At 19.4% G+C, this 11,996-nt stretch overlaps 4 protein-coding genes across 4 annotated transcripts in view; 2 read left to right on the top strand and 2 right to left on the bottom strand. All coding sequences in view use genetic code 6, as the record gives it.

Annotated features, from left to right (window-relative positions):
• Nucleotides 1–6,426, top strand: part of TTHERM_000819632 (kinase domain protein) — a gene marked incomplete at both ends in the record, with an annotated part of 9,495 nt that extends 3,069 nt beyond the window's left edge. The window contains 15 exons of the mRNA XM_012797662.1: nucleotides 114–203; nucleotides 484–573; nucleotides 869–958; nucleotides 1,209–1,298; nucleotides 1,533–1,622; nucleotides 3,188–3,277; nucleotides 3,552–3,641; nucleotides 3,931–4,020; nucleotides 4,255–4,344; nucleotides 4,609–4,704; nucleotides 4,898–4,987; nucleotides 5,243–5,332; nucleotides 5,604–5,693; nucleotides 5,937–6,026; nucleotides 6,318–6,426. Of these exons, the coding sequence (XP_012653116.1) occupies nucleotides 114–203; nucleotides 484–573; nucleotides 869–958; nucleotides 1,209–1,298; nucleotides 1,533–1,622; nucleotides 3,188–3,277; nucleotides 3,552–3,641; nucleotides 3,931–4,020; nucleotides 4,255–4,344; nucleotides 4,609–4,704; nucleotides 4,898–4,987; nucleotides 5,243–5,332; nucleotides 5,604–5,693; nucleotides 5,937–6,026; nucleotides 6,318–6,426 (1,375 nt within the window). The remainder of the gene's footprint in view (nucleotides 1–113; nucleotides 204–483; nucleotides 574–868; nucleotides 959–1,208; nucleotides 1,299–1,532; nucleotides 1,623–3,187; nucleotides 3,278–3,551; nucleotides 3,642–3,930; nucleotides 4,021–4,254; nucleotides 4,345–4,608; nucleotides 4,705–4,897; nucleotides 4,988–5,242; nucleotides 5,333–5,603; nucleotides 5,694–5,936; nucleotides 6,027–6,317) is intronic.
• Nucleotides 6,427–6,868: 442 nt separating this feature from the next.
• On the top strand, nucleotides 6,869–8,048 carry TTHERM_000819621 (hypothetical protein; the record flags this gene model as incomplete). Its single annotated transcript, XM_012797661.1, has 3 exons — nucleotides 6,869–7,349; nucleotides 7,606–7,695; nucleotides 7,972–8,048. 3 exons carry the CDS (start codon nucleotides 6,869–6,871, stop codon nucleotides 8,046–8,048), a joined length of 648 nt encoding a protein of 215 aa, XP_012653115.1.
• A 139-nt stretch (nucleotides 8,049–8,187) lies between these two features.
• TTHERM_000819610 (hypothetical protein) lies at nucleotides 8,188–8,694 on the bottom strand (the record flags this gene model as incomplete). Its single annotated transcript, XM_012797660.1, has 1 exon — nucleotides 8,188–8,694. The coding sequence occupies one exon, from the start codon at nucleotides 8,692–8,694 to the stop codon at nucleotides 8,188–8,190; it is 507 nt and encodes a 168-aa protein (XP_012653114.1).
• Nucleotides 8,695–9,959: 1,265 nt separating this feature from the next.
• On the bottom strand, nucleotides 9,960–11,541 carry TTHERM_00819600 (vaculolar membrane protein; the record flags this gene model as incomplete). Its single annotated transcript, XM_001016167.3, has 7 exons — nucleotides 9,960–10,160; nucleotides 10,218–10,290; nucleotides 10,354–10,607; nucleotides 11,019–11,118; nucleotides 11,182–11,282; nucleotides 11,341–11,390; nucleotides 11,457–11,541. 7 exons carry the CDS (start codon nucleotides 11,539–11,541, stop codon nucleotides 9,960–9,962), a joined length of 864 nt encoding a protein of 287 aa, XP_001016167.2.
• Between the last annotated feature and the right edge of the window lie 455 nt (nucleotides 11,542–11,996).

Below are 11,996 nucleotides of genomic sequence, written 5' to 3'. Positions count from 1 at the left end.
TTTTCATTTCAAGCATTTACTCTAATAATTAATTTCTAATTATTTGAAATTTTTCATCACTTTTTCCTTCTAATTAAATTATTATTTTATTTTTTTCTTCAATATTTAAAAAGGTATAGTAAAATTGGCTAAGAAGGTTCATCTGGCTTAGGTTCTGCTGTAGCAAAGTGCACTAATCTCTCAAATTTGACACTTTATCTTATGTAAAAATAGATTATGTGTTTCTGATTGTGATATTTTAAGTATAAAAATCAATTTAAAAAAAAAAATAAAACTCATTAAATTTATTAATCAACTTTTTATTTGATTATTTTTGATTCTGCTTGAATTTTTCTTTCTTTTTTAATTTAAAATATTTTTTCATTTTGAACTTTTGCTTTTTTTATTGATTGATTACCTCATTTCTTATTATTTCAGACTGTTCTTAGTTTTTTCCTCCAAAATAAATAATTGATTATATTATTTTCTTCAATTTTTAAAAAGGGGAAATTAAATTGGTGATGAAGGTGCGTCAGGGTTAGGTTTTAATTTAGGAAAGTGCACTAATCTCTAATATTTGACACTTGATTTTGTGTAAAAGCAATTTATATATTTATTTTGGATTATGATATTTTTTAATATAAAAATGAAATTAAAACAATAAAATTCATTTAATTTATTTATCAACTTTTTATTTGATTTAATTTTCTTATTCTTTATTCTGTTTTTTTTTTTCTTTCTTTCTTTTTTTGATTAACTAATTTTTTATCTTGAACTTTTGCTTTTATTATTAGTTAATTTAGTTCTATTTATTTCATGCTATTTCTTCTTTTTTTTCTTCAAATTAAATAAATAGTTAATAATATTCTTTTATTTAATATTTAAAAAGTGGAAATTAAATTAGTGATCTAGGTGCTTCAGGCATATGTTCCAGTTTAGGAGAGTGCACTAATCTCTCAAATTTGACACTTTCTCTTAGGTAAAAGCAGTTTATTTATTTTGGATTACAATATTTTTTAATGTAAAAATATATTTAAAACACCATAACTCTACTCTTTTAATTTATTTATTTGCTTTTTATTTGGTTTATTTTTCTTTTTCTGTTTCATTCTGCTTATGTTTTTGTTTGTTTCTTTTTTATTTTAACTTATTTATTCTTTCATTTTTTTGTTCATTTTTTTCTTCTAACTAACTAATAAATTATCTCCTTTTCTTCAATATTCAAAAAGTGGAAATTATATTGGCGATGAAGGTATATAAGGCATTGGTTTTGCTTTATCAAAGTGCACTAATCTCTAAGATTTGACTCTTAATCTTGAGTAAAAACACTTTATTTGCTTTGGATTGTGATATTTTTTTATTTATTTATTTTTGTTTTTTATTCTGTTTTTTTATTTTTTGTTTGTTAATTTAAATTATTCATTTATTTATTTTTTCATTTTTAACTTTTGATTGTATTATTAATTATTTAATTTCTTATCATTTCATATTTATTCTTCATTTTTACCTTTTAGCTAGTTAATTATAATTTCTTTTCCTTAATATTTAAAAAGTTGGAATGAAATTGGTATAACTGGTGCATCAAGCTTAAGTTCTAGTTTAGGAAGGTGCACTAAACTCCAAAATATAACACTTTATCTTCGGTAAAAACAATTTATTTGATTTAGACAGTGATATTTTTTAATATAGAAAAAAATTTAATACTATTTAACTAACTTTTTTCATTTATTTATTAATCAGAATTTTTTTTATTGATTTATTTTTATTTTTCTTTTTCTATTTTTTTAATGCTATTTTTATTTATTTATTGATTTAAAATATAAATTTAAATTAAAAAATTTTATTATTTTAACTTTTTTGAGTAATTTATACTCATTTATATTAATAGTAAAAACAAAATAAATGAATCATAGTAATTGAAAGTTCAAAGCAAGTGTCTTCAATTAAAAAGATTAGTTTTCTTTAAAATAAATTTCTGATTGTGATAAGCAAGTGGTTAAAAAAAGATAGATAAATAAATATAAAAATTCTTTAATAATAAAATATATATATCTTTATTTTATAACATATATTTTGTAATAGAATAATTTAAACTTATAAATAGGTAGATTTATTTATTATTCATTATATTTTAATCAAAAGGCGAATTCCAAAAGAAAGAAAGAAAGAATTTAAGAAATTACTTGAAATTAATTTAAAATTATTATACAATTTCTAACAAATAAATAAAAATTTAATAAAAATATCCTATTCAAATTATAAATTATTCAATGATATTCATGATTCAAATGACTAAATATTCAACAACATCTCTGGTTAAAACTTACACCATTCTCATCAAAAGTTTTTTCCTCACTCATTTAAAGCTTTTTCTGTCTTGTTATCTATTTAAAGTCATTTTCTAAAAAACATCTTTCTAAATATGATGCATTAGCCTAATCAGGATTAGCAATTTCAAAATTAACTTTTTTTCAGATATTTCTTCCTTTTAGCAAATTTATAAATTTATTTTTGATAATCATTATAATTTACTTGTCTTTTTTATCTAAATTAATTTGAAATATAAGTAAATTAATTTTTTAATATAATTAGTTATAATTAATTCAATTTCCTTCCATATATTATTGATCAATATTTTTGAAATTAAAATAAATAAATAAAAAATGATGTTATAAAAAAAATATTTCAATAATATAAATGATGTAATTATCTATTTTAAATATTATTTTTTTTTAAATTTATTTTAATCAACATAAAAGTTTTTAAACTCTTCACTTTAATCTTATTAGGTTCTCCATTTTGATCTGATGTATTTTTAATTAATTAATTAATTAATTAATATTTTTTATTATTACCGTCTAACCTCTATGTTAAGTTAATTTTTAATTAAGTTTGTTTTTTGAAGTTAAGTGTGAAAAAAGTGTGAGTTTTTCCCAAAAAATTAATTTTTTTTTAACTTAACTTACAGGTTAGACGGTACTGCTTTTTTTATATTTAATTTTCAATCTATTTATAATATTTTCTTCTAATAAAAATTCTCATCTATATTCATTCATTTTTATTTTATTTACTTAAATATTTTAACTTGATTTTCATTTCCAACTTTTACTTTTATAATTAATTAATTTCTTATTGTTTCATTTTTTTCTTCACTTTTTCGTTCTAACTAACTAATTACTAATATTTTTTTTCTTCAATATTTAAATAGGGGAAATTAAATTGGAGATGAAGATGCATCAGACTTAGGTTCTGCTTTAGTAAAGTGCACTCATCTCTCAAATTTGGCACTTTATCTTATGTAAAAACAGTTTACTTGTTTTTTATTGTGATTTTTTTTAGATAATAATAAATTTAAAACAACATGCATAACTCTTTTCGTTTATTTATTTATTCTATTTTAATTTGATTTATATTTCATTTTATATTTTTTTCTAAGTTAATTTAACCAATTTTATCATTTCAATCATTTTCTAATCATTAATTAATTCATTTCTTATTATTTAATCTTTTTTCTTCATTTTTTCCATCTAAATAACAAATTAATTATATTATTTTCTTCAATATTTAAACAGGTACAATTAAATTACCGACAATGGGGCATCAACCATAGGTTCCATTTTAGGAAAATGCACTAATCTCTCAAATTTAACACTTGATCTTCGGTAAAAATGTTTATTTATTTTGGACTGTGATATTTTTTCATATAAAAATAAATATAAAAATTTATAATTCTTTTCATTAATTATTAACTTTTGATTTGATTTATTTTCTTTTTCTGTTATATCCTGCTTGTATTTTTTTATTTTCTTTGTTAATTTAACTTATTTTTTCATTTTGAAATAATCCTTTTATAATTAATTAATTAATTTTTTACTTTTTATTTCGTATTTTTTATTTATTTTTCCTTTTAACTTACTAATAAGTATATATATTACTTTTATATTTAAAAAGATATAATTAAATTGGAGAAGCAGGTGTATCATTCTTAGGTTCTGGCTTAGGAAAGAACAATAATCTCTCAAATTTGACACTTTGTCTAAAGTAAAAACTGTTTATTTATTTAGGATTATAATATTTAATAAAATAAAAATATATTTAAAACAACTTAATTTTTTAATTTATTTATTAGCTTTTTATTTGATTTATCTTTCATGAAATTTTGCTTTTATTTATTTTAAATTAATTCATTTCTTATTATTTCTTATTTTTTACTTATAAACAACTAACTAACTTACTAACGAATTAATTATATTTTTTTCTTCAATTATTAATAAGTGATAATTATATTGGTGATAAATGTGCATCAGGTTTAATTTCTGATTTAGCAAAATGCTCTAATCTCTCAAATTTAAAGCTTGATCTTCAGTAAAATCAATTTATTTGTTTTGGATTGCTATATTTTTTAAAATAAAAATAAATTTAAAACAAAATAGCTTACTTTTTTTATTTTTTTGTCAGCTTTTTAAATTATTTATTTTTCTTTTTTATTCTGCTTGTATTTTTTGTTTGTTTGTTAATTATACCTATTTAATAATTTAAAACTTTTACTTTAATAATTTATAATTTTATTTCTTATTTTTTCTTATAAATAACTAATTAATCATACTCTTTTCTTCAATATTTAAAAAGGTACAATGAAATTGGTGTTGGCGACGAAGGTGTATCAGGCTTAGGGTCTGCTTTAGCAAAGTACACTAATCTCTCAAATTTGACACTTCTTCTTGAGTAAAAACAGTTTATTTGTTTGTTTTGAATTATGATATTTTTTAAATAAAAGTGAATTTAAAATAATATCACTCATTTATTTAATTTATTTATCAGCTTATTATTTGATTTATTTTTTCTTTCTCATTTTTCTTTTATTTTTTTTACAACTAACTAACTAATTAATTATATTTTTTATTCAATATTTAAAAAGGTAGAATTAAATTGGTGATGAAAGTGTTACAGGATTAGGTTCTGGTTTAGTAAAGTGCACTAATCTCTCAAATTTGACACTTATTCTTGGGTAAAAAAACTTTATTTGTATTTGATTGCGATATTTTTTAATGTAAAAATGAATTTAAAAGAAAGTAATTATTTCTTTTAATTTTTTTATAAGCTTTTTATTTGGTTTATTTTTCTTTTTTATTTATTAATCTATATGCTAATTTATCTAACTTGTACATGGTAAACTTATTCTTTTATCATCAATTTACTCATTTCTTATTACTTTAAATTTTTACCTTCTAAATAACTATTATTTTCTTCTATATTTAAAAAGTTTCAATAAAATTTGTGCAATAGGTGCTTCAGGCTTAGGCTTTAATTTAGGAAAGTGTACTAATCTCTCAAATTTGACACTTAATCTTGGGTAAAAATAGTATATTTATTTTAGATTGCAATATTTTTTAATATAAAAATAAATTTAAAGCAATATAGCTTACTCTTTTAATTTATTTATTTATTAATTTTTATTTTATTTTGCTTTTATTTTTTTGTCTGTTAAATAAAATTATTTTAAACTGTTGCTTTTATTATTAATAATTAATTTCTTATTATTTCATATTTTTACTTCATTTTTTTTTACTAATTAACTAACTAACTAAGCAATTAATTATATTCTTTTCTTCAATATTTAAAAGCTCGAATTAAATTGGCGATGAAGGTGTATTAGGCTTAGGTTATGGTTTAGCAAATTGCAATAGCATCTCAAATTTGACACTTGGTCTTCAGTAAAACAATTTATATGTCTTGGAAATTTTGATATTTTTAATATTAAAATGAATTTTAAATATTACAAATAACTCTTTTAATCGAATTATCAGCTTTTTATTTGATTTTTTTTAATTTTTTTATGCTTTTGATATTTTTCTTTCTTTATAATTTACCATTTTTTTCATTATTTCATAATTTTATTCAGTTTTTCCTTCTAAATAACTAATTTTAAGTATTATTTTCTTCAATATTTAAAAAAGGAATATTAAAATTGGCTACGAAGGTTCGTCAGGCTTAAGTTCTGCTATAGCAAAGTGTACTAATCTCTCAATTTTGAAACTTGATCTTAGGTAAAAACAGTTAATTTGCTTTCTATTGGGGTATTTTTTAATACATAAATAAATTAAAAACAATAAAACTCATAAAATTTATTTTTCTGATTTTTATTTTATTTATTGATTTATTTTTTTTCCTTTTTTATTCTACTTGTATGTTTTTTTTTAATTTAAAACATTTTTGCATTTTAAACTTTTACTTTTATTATTATTAAATATATTCATTTCTTCTTATTTCATATTATTTTTTTGTTTTTTCCTTCAAAATAAATAATTTATTATATATTTTCTTCAATATTTAAAAAGTGGAAATTAAATTGGGGATGAAGGTATATTATGCTTAGGTCCTGCTTTAGAAAAGTGCACTAATCTCACAAATTTGACCCTTCGTCTTATGTAAAAACAGTTTATTTGATTTGGATTGTGATAATTATTAATAAATAAAATAAATTTAAAGCAATATAACACCTTTTATTGTTTAAATTTATTTTTATTATGAGTTAATTTAGTTTTTATTATTTCATCCATTTTCTTTATTTATTTTTTCCTTCAAAAAAAATAATTAATAAAATTCTTTTCTTCAATATTTAAAAAGCAATAATGAAATTCATGATCTAGGTGCATCAAGCATATGTCCTAGCTTAGAAAAGTGCACTAATCTCTCAAATTTGACACTTGATCTTGGGTAAAAACGGTCTATTTAATTATTTATTAATAATCTGTTTCATTCTTCTTGTATTTTTTTTCCCTTTTGTTAACTTAACAAATTTTTTGATTTTGAACTTTTGATTTTATTATTTATAAATAAATTCATTTCTTATTATTTCATATTTTTTCTTCATTTTTCCTTCTTACTAATGAATTAATTTTACTCTTTTCTTCAATATTTAAAAAGTGGAAATTATATTGGTGATGAATGTGCATCAAGCTTTTTTTTTGTTCTATCAAAATGCACTAATCTCTCAAACTTGACACTTAATCTTGAGTAAAAACACTAATTTATTTTGAATTATGATATTTTTTAATATAAAAAAGAATTTAAAGCAATATAACCAGTGTCCTAATTTAATTTTTTTTTTTTTTCGGCTGGAGCCGATTTTATTAAAAATTTGTTAAAAATTGTTTTTAAAAAAGTCTAAAAAAGTAGCCCTCCAAGGAAAATACTTGGAAGGCGAAAAAATAGTGTGGCAGAGAGGTTTTTTACCTGTACTGATCTAAAAATGCTCCGATTGTAAATTCTCTAAAAAGCAAAAATTAAATTCACGATCTAGGTGCATCAGGCCTATTTACTAATTTAGCAAATTGCACTAATCTCTCAAATTTGGCACTTGATCTTGGGTAAAAACAGTTTATTTATTTTTGGATTGTAATATTTTTTAATATTATAATTTTTTAAAACAACATCACCTTTTTATTAATTTGATTTATTTTTCTTTCTCTGTTACTTCTGCTTGTGTTTTTTTTCTTTCTTTTATTAACTAAACAAATTTTATTTTATTAATAAATTAATTCATTTGTTATTATTTCATATTTTTTCTTCATTTTCCTTCTAACTTACTAGTTAATTTTATTCTTTTCTTCAATATTTAAAAAGTGGAAATTATATTGGTGATGAATGTACGTCAGGCTTTAGTTCTGCTTTAGCAAAGTGCACTAATCTCTCAAATTTAAAGCTTAATCTTTGGTAAAGACAGTTGTATTATTTTGGATTGTGTGATTATTTATTTTAAAAACGAATTTAAAGCAATATAACTCCTTTAATTTATTTATTTATCAACTTTTTATTTCATTTATTTTTCTATTTATTATTTATTCTTTTTTTTTTTTTCTAAGTTAAATTTATTTTTTTATCTTGAACTTTTTTGTTAATTCAGTTCTTATAATTTCATATTATTTCTTCATTTTTTCCTTCAATATAAATAAGTAATAATATTATTTTCTTAAATGTTTAATTAAAAAGCAAAAATTAAATTCATTATTAAGGTGCATCAGACATATGTTTTAGTTTAGCAAATTGCACTAATCTCTCAAATTTGACACTTGATCTTAGGTAAAAACAGTTTATTTATTTATTTTGGATTGTAATATTTTTTAATATTATAATATATTTAAAACAGCACAACTTACTTTTTAACTTTATTAATTAGCTTTTATTTGATTTCTTTTTATTTCTGTATCATTCTGCTTGTGTGCATTTTTTTCCCTTTGTTAACTTAACAAATGTTTTGATTTTGAAATTTTGATTTTATTATTTATTTTTCAATTAATTTCTTATTATTTCATATTTTTTCTTCATTTTTTCCTTCTCACTAATTAATTAATTAAATATATTTTTTTCTTAAATATTTAAAAAGTGGAAATTATATTGGTGATGAATGCGAATCAGGCTTTGGTTCTTCTTTAGCAAAGTGCACTAATCTCTCAAATTTGATACTTAATCTTGAGTAAAAACATTTTATTTGTTATGGATAGTGATACTTTTGAATATAAAAATAAATTTAAAGAAATATAACTCTTTTAATTTATTTATTTATGAGCTTTTTATTTGATTTAGTTTTCTTTTTCTTATTATTCTGCTTTTTTTCACTTTGTTAGTTTATTTAATTAAGTTTTTAATTAATTTTGAACTTTTGCTTTTATTATAAATTATTTAATTTATTATAACTTGATATTTTTTCTTCATATTGTCTTCTAACTCACTAATTAGCTAAAATTTTTTTTTTCAATATTTAAAAAGTTTGAATGAAATTGGTGTAATTGGTGCATCAGGCTTAAGTTCTAATTTTAGAAAGTGCACTAATCTCTCATATTTTACACTTTATCTTCGGTAAAAAACCATTTTTTCGTTAGTGATATTTTTTAATATAAAATAATTAAAAAATTATAAAATTTTAATTTATTTATCAGCTTTTTATTAAATTTATTTATATATTTATTTCACTTCTTTTTTTATTCTTCTACTATTGTTTTTATTTATTTATTGATTTAAAATATAAACATAAATTAAAAAATTTTAATATTTTTAATTTTTTAGTAATTAAAAAAAATTTATATTAAAAGTAAAAACAAAATAAACCAATTATAGTAACTTGAAGAAGAAATAAAATATCTTAAATTAAAAAGATTAGTTGTCTTTAAAATATATTTTATATGAAGATAAAAAAGTGTTGAAGAAAGGATGAATAAAATATAAAAATATTTGAATTATATAATGAATATACATAATATGTTTATTTATTTTATAATATTTTGTAATACAATAATTAATTTAACCTAATAAATAGATATATAGATAGATATTTAGCAAGATGCCATTCAAAAATTCCGTCTTTTGGAATTAACTTATTATGAAATAGATTTTTTAATTATTTATTCAAAAATCTGTTTTTATATTTTATAATAGAATTATAATTAATATTTTAATTTATTATAATTTCAAAAATAAATAATTTTTTTACATCATTAATAAAAAATTTTTTTTTCAAAATTTAAGAAAAGGCATCTATTTATCTATCAATCAATCAATTAAATATATTAAAAAATTTGCTAATTTGATAAAACAGAATGATAAAACTATTAAATATAGGATGAGTAAAATTAGCTAAAAATAATAAAAATGAAATGAAATATAACAATTTATACCTACTGAGTTAGTTGGTGATAATTTAATTTCAGGGTTAACAATATTAACTATACTAATCGAAATATAATTATCTTGATATTTATTTTTGTATTAATTTTAATAAAAAATAAATCTTTGAATGAAGTTAAATAATAATTTTTATAGTAGGAATAAGACAGTTATTATATAAAAATAAATACAAATGGAAATATAATATTAAGTATTTCAATTAATTATTAGTAATATTTTAATTATTTTTTATGATGTAAATATTTAGTTAAAGATTGCTCAAATTTATTTATTTATTATTAATTGGATATGATCAATCACTCTTTTTGCTCATAATTAAATTAACCAGGTGAACTTGATGATGGCTTTGTTTGAGTTGGGGCCATTTACAAATCATTTTAAGTTCTTCTTATTGTATCATCTTACGACTCTTCATTTTCATAAATTTGGCAAGCCACATATTCTTTTTCCATGGAATTGAAATCGTTCTTTTTCAAAAAATTGTCTTAAATCCAAAACTTTTTTAATAAAATAAATATCACATTAATAGTTATTTAATTAACTAAAATATTTACTTGTATTGCATTCAAAATAGCTGGAACTATTACCATAACTATAATGAGCTTCAATTTAACAAATGATTCTAAGCTATATTATCATTTTTAAGACATTTAAATTAGTTTTTTTAATTGAAATTGTAAATCTATTTACAAACTAAACATCCAGCTGATAATAGGCTAAAGATATGGTGAGATTCCAGATTAAAGTCCATATAAAAAAAATTTAGAAATAACAACAATAAGATTCCAAATTATGAGTTAAGAAAGCCAAACACAATATGATATTTTTACTATTGGCTTTAACAAATGTATATTGCTTTCATCCTCTCTACTCTTTTTTTTAGTTTTCTAACCACTTCCATTATCTGGTATGATCACTTTGAAGTAATTTCCTGTCTTGAATTTCTATTTATTTATTTATAAATAATTATTTTTAAAGTGTATTTTGAATTCCTATAATTAAATCATATTTATATCAAAATTTGTAAAATTTTATCCAAATTGTTCATTTTTTGCTTATAAATAAATAATAGAATATCAATTTTAATAAAGCTGTTTAAGACATTTCTACATAATTTATGTTATTTTTACTATTAAAATATTTACTGTTGGTATATTCAAATAATATTTATAAGTTTTAAATACAACTTTCAAGTAAAGTAAAGAGAAACCTAATTAATTATCAAAATTTTAATGTTTCTTTAAGGAAAGCAAAAACAAATTTTAGGAATATTTATCTTTAAAAATGTTTAACAAATATTAATAAATCTGAAGTTTTCTATTTTAAATAATAAATCATAGATAGTTGTTGCTTACCACTAAATGATACCTATCAAACAATTTCTCAAATATTGATAGGATTATAAAGCAAATAAAAACTCCAAGTGTTGTGTCAAACAAAACAGTAACAAAGTACCTACATTAACATAAAAAGTAATAAGTATTCAATTTAAATATGCTTTAAAATTTGATATTATACCAATTGCATGCATCTAAATCAGATTCTCCACTTAATGTTACAGCAAGTAATACATTCAACATATGCGCCACTAATGCAGAAACACCCTATTTTGAGTTATCCTAGCATTTTTTTAGCATTTAAATGTCTAAACTAATTTATATGACAAATTAATATTACCAAAGTCCAAATTTTCCATAGTCTTTTAGGTCTCTCTTTATGTCTTTTATCTATCAATTAAATATTCAAAAAATATTTTTGCATCATTTTTCATTTTTATGCAATTATTGAATTACATATCAAAATCAAGAAGCAAATAACTGCTAATGAAACTTAGACTAAATATCCCTGTAAATCTGTAATTTCACAGCCTTCTCCCATTCACTAAGAGTGTTAAATAGTTAATAAATATTACTAAAACTTTATATTTTGCTTAATGGCTATTTATTGTGTTACTTATAAAAATTATTGTTTAAAGATAAATATTATCAAATTTTTAATTAACAATTATGAACGTCAATTTGTTTTTTATCTTAGTTATTTAATTTTAATGCTAAACAATAAATAAATAAATAACTAAACTAACAAAAAAAACATACAAGTCAAATCAATATATTAATTTATTGATAGAATGAACAAAAAGCTGACTATCATTTCAAAAAACAAACAAAAAAAAACATTAATCATACATATATATTAATATTTATTATTATTTAAAAGTAGGTTTATTTGAATGGTATTATTGTAATCGTTAGTTATTATTCAACATTTAAAACCATTTGGTTATAAAATAATTCAAATTCACTGTAAAATTAATTGATATATTTTTAAATGAT

Source organism: Tetrahymena thermophila, assembly GCF_000189635.1.
Source record: "Tetrahymena thermophila SB210 genomic scaffold scf_8254646, whole genome shotgun sequence".
NCBI classification, from domain to species: domain Eukaryota; phylum Ciliophora; class Oligohymenophorea; order Hymenostomatida; family Tetrahymenidae; genus Tetrahymena; species Tetrahymena thermophila.
The sequence above is the reverse complement of the archived record's forward strand: the minus strand, read 5'-3'. Positions and strand labels throughout refer to the sequence as shown.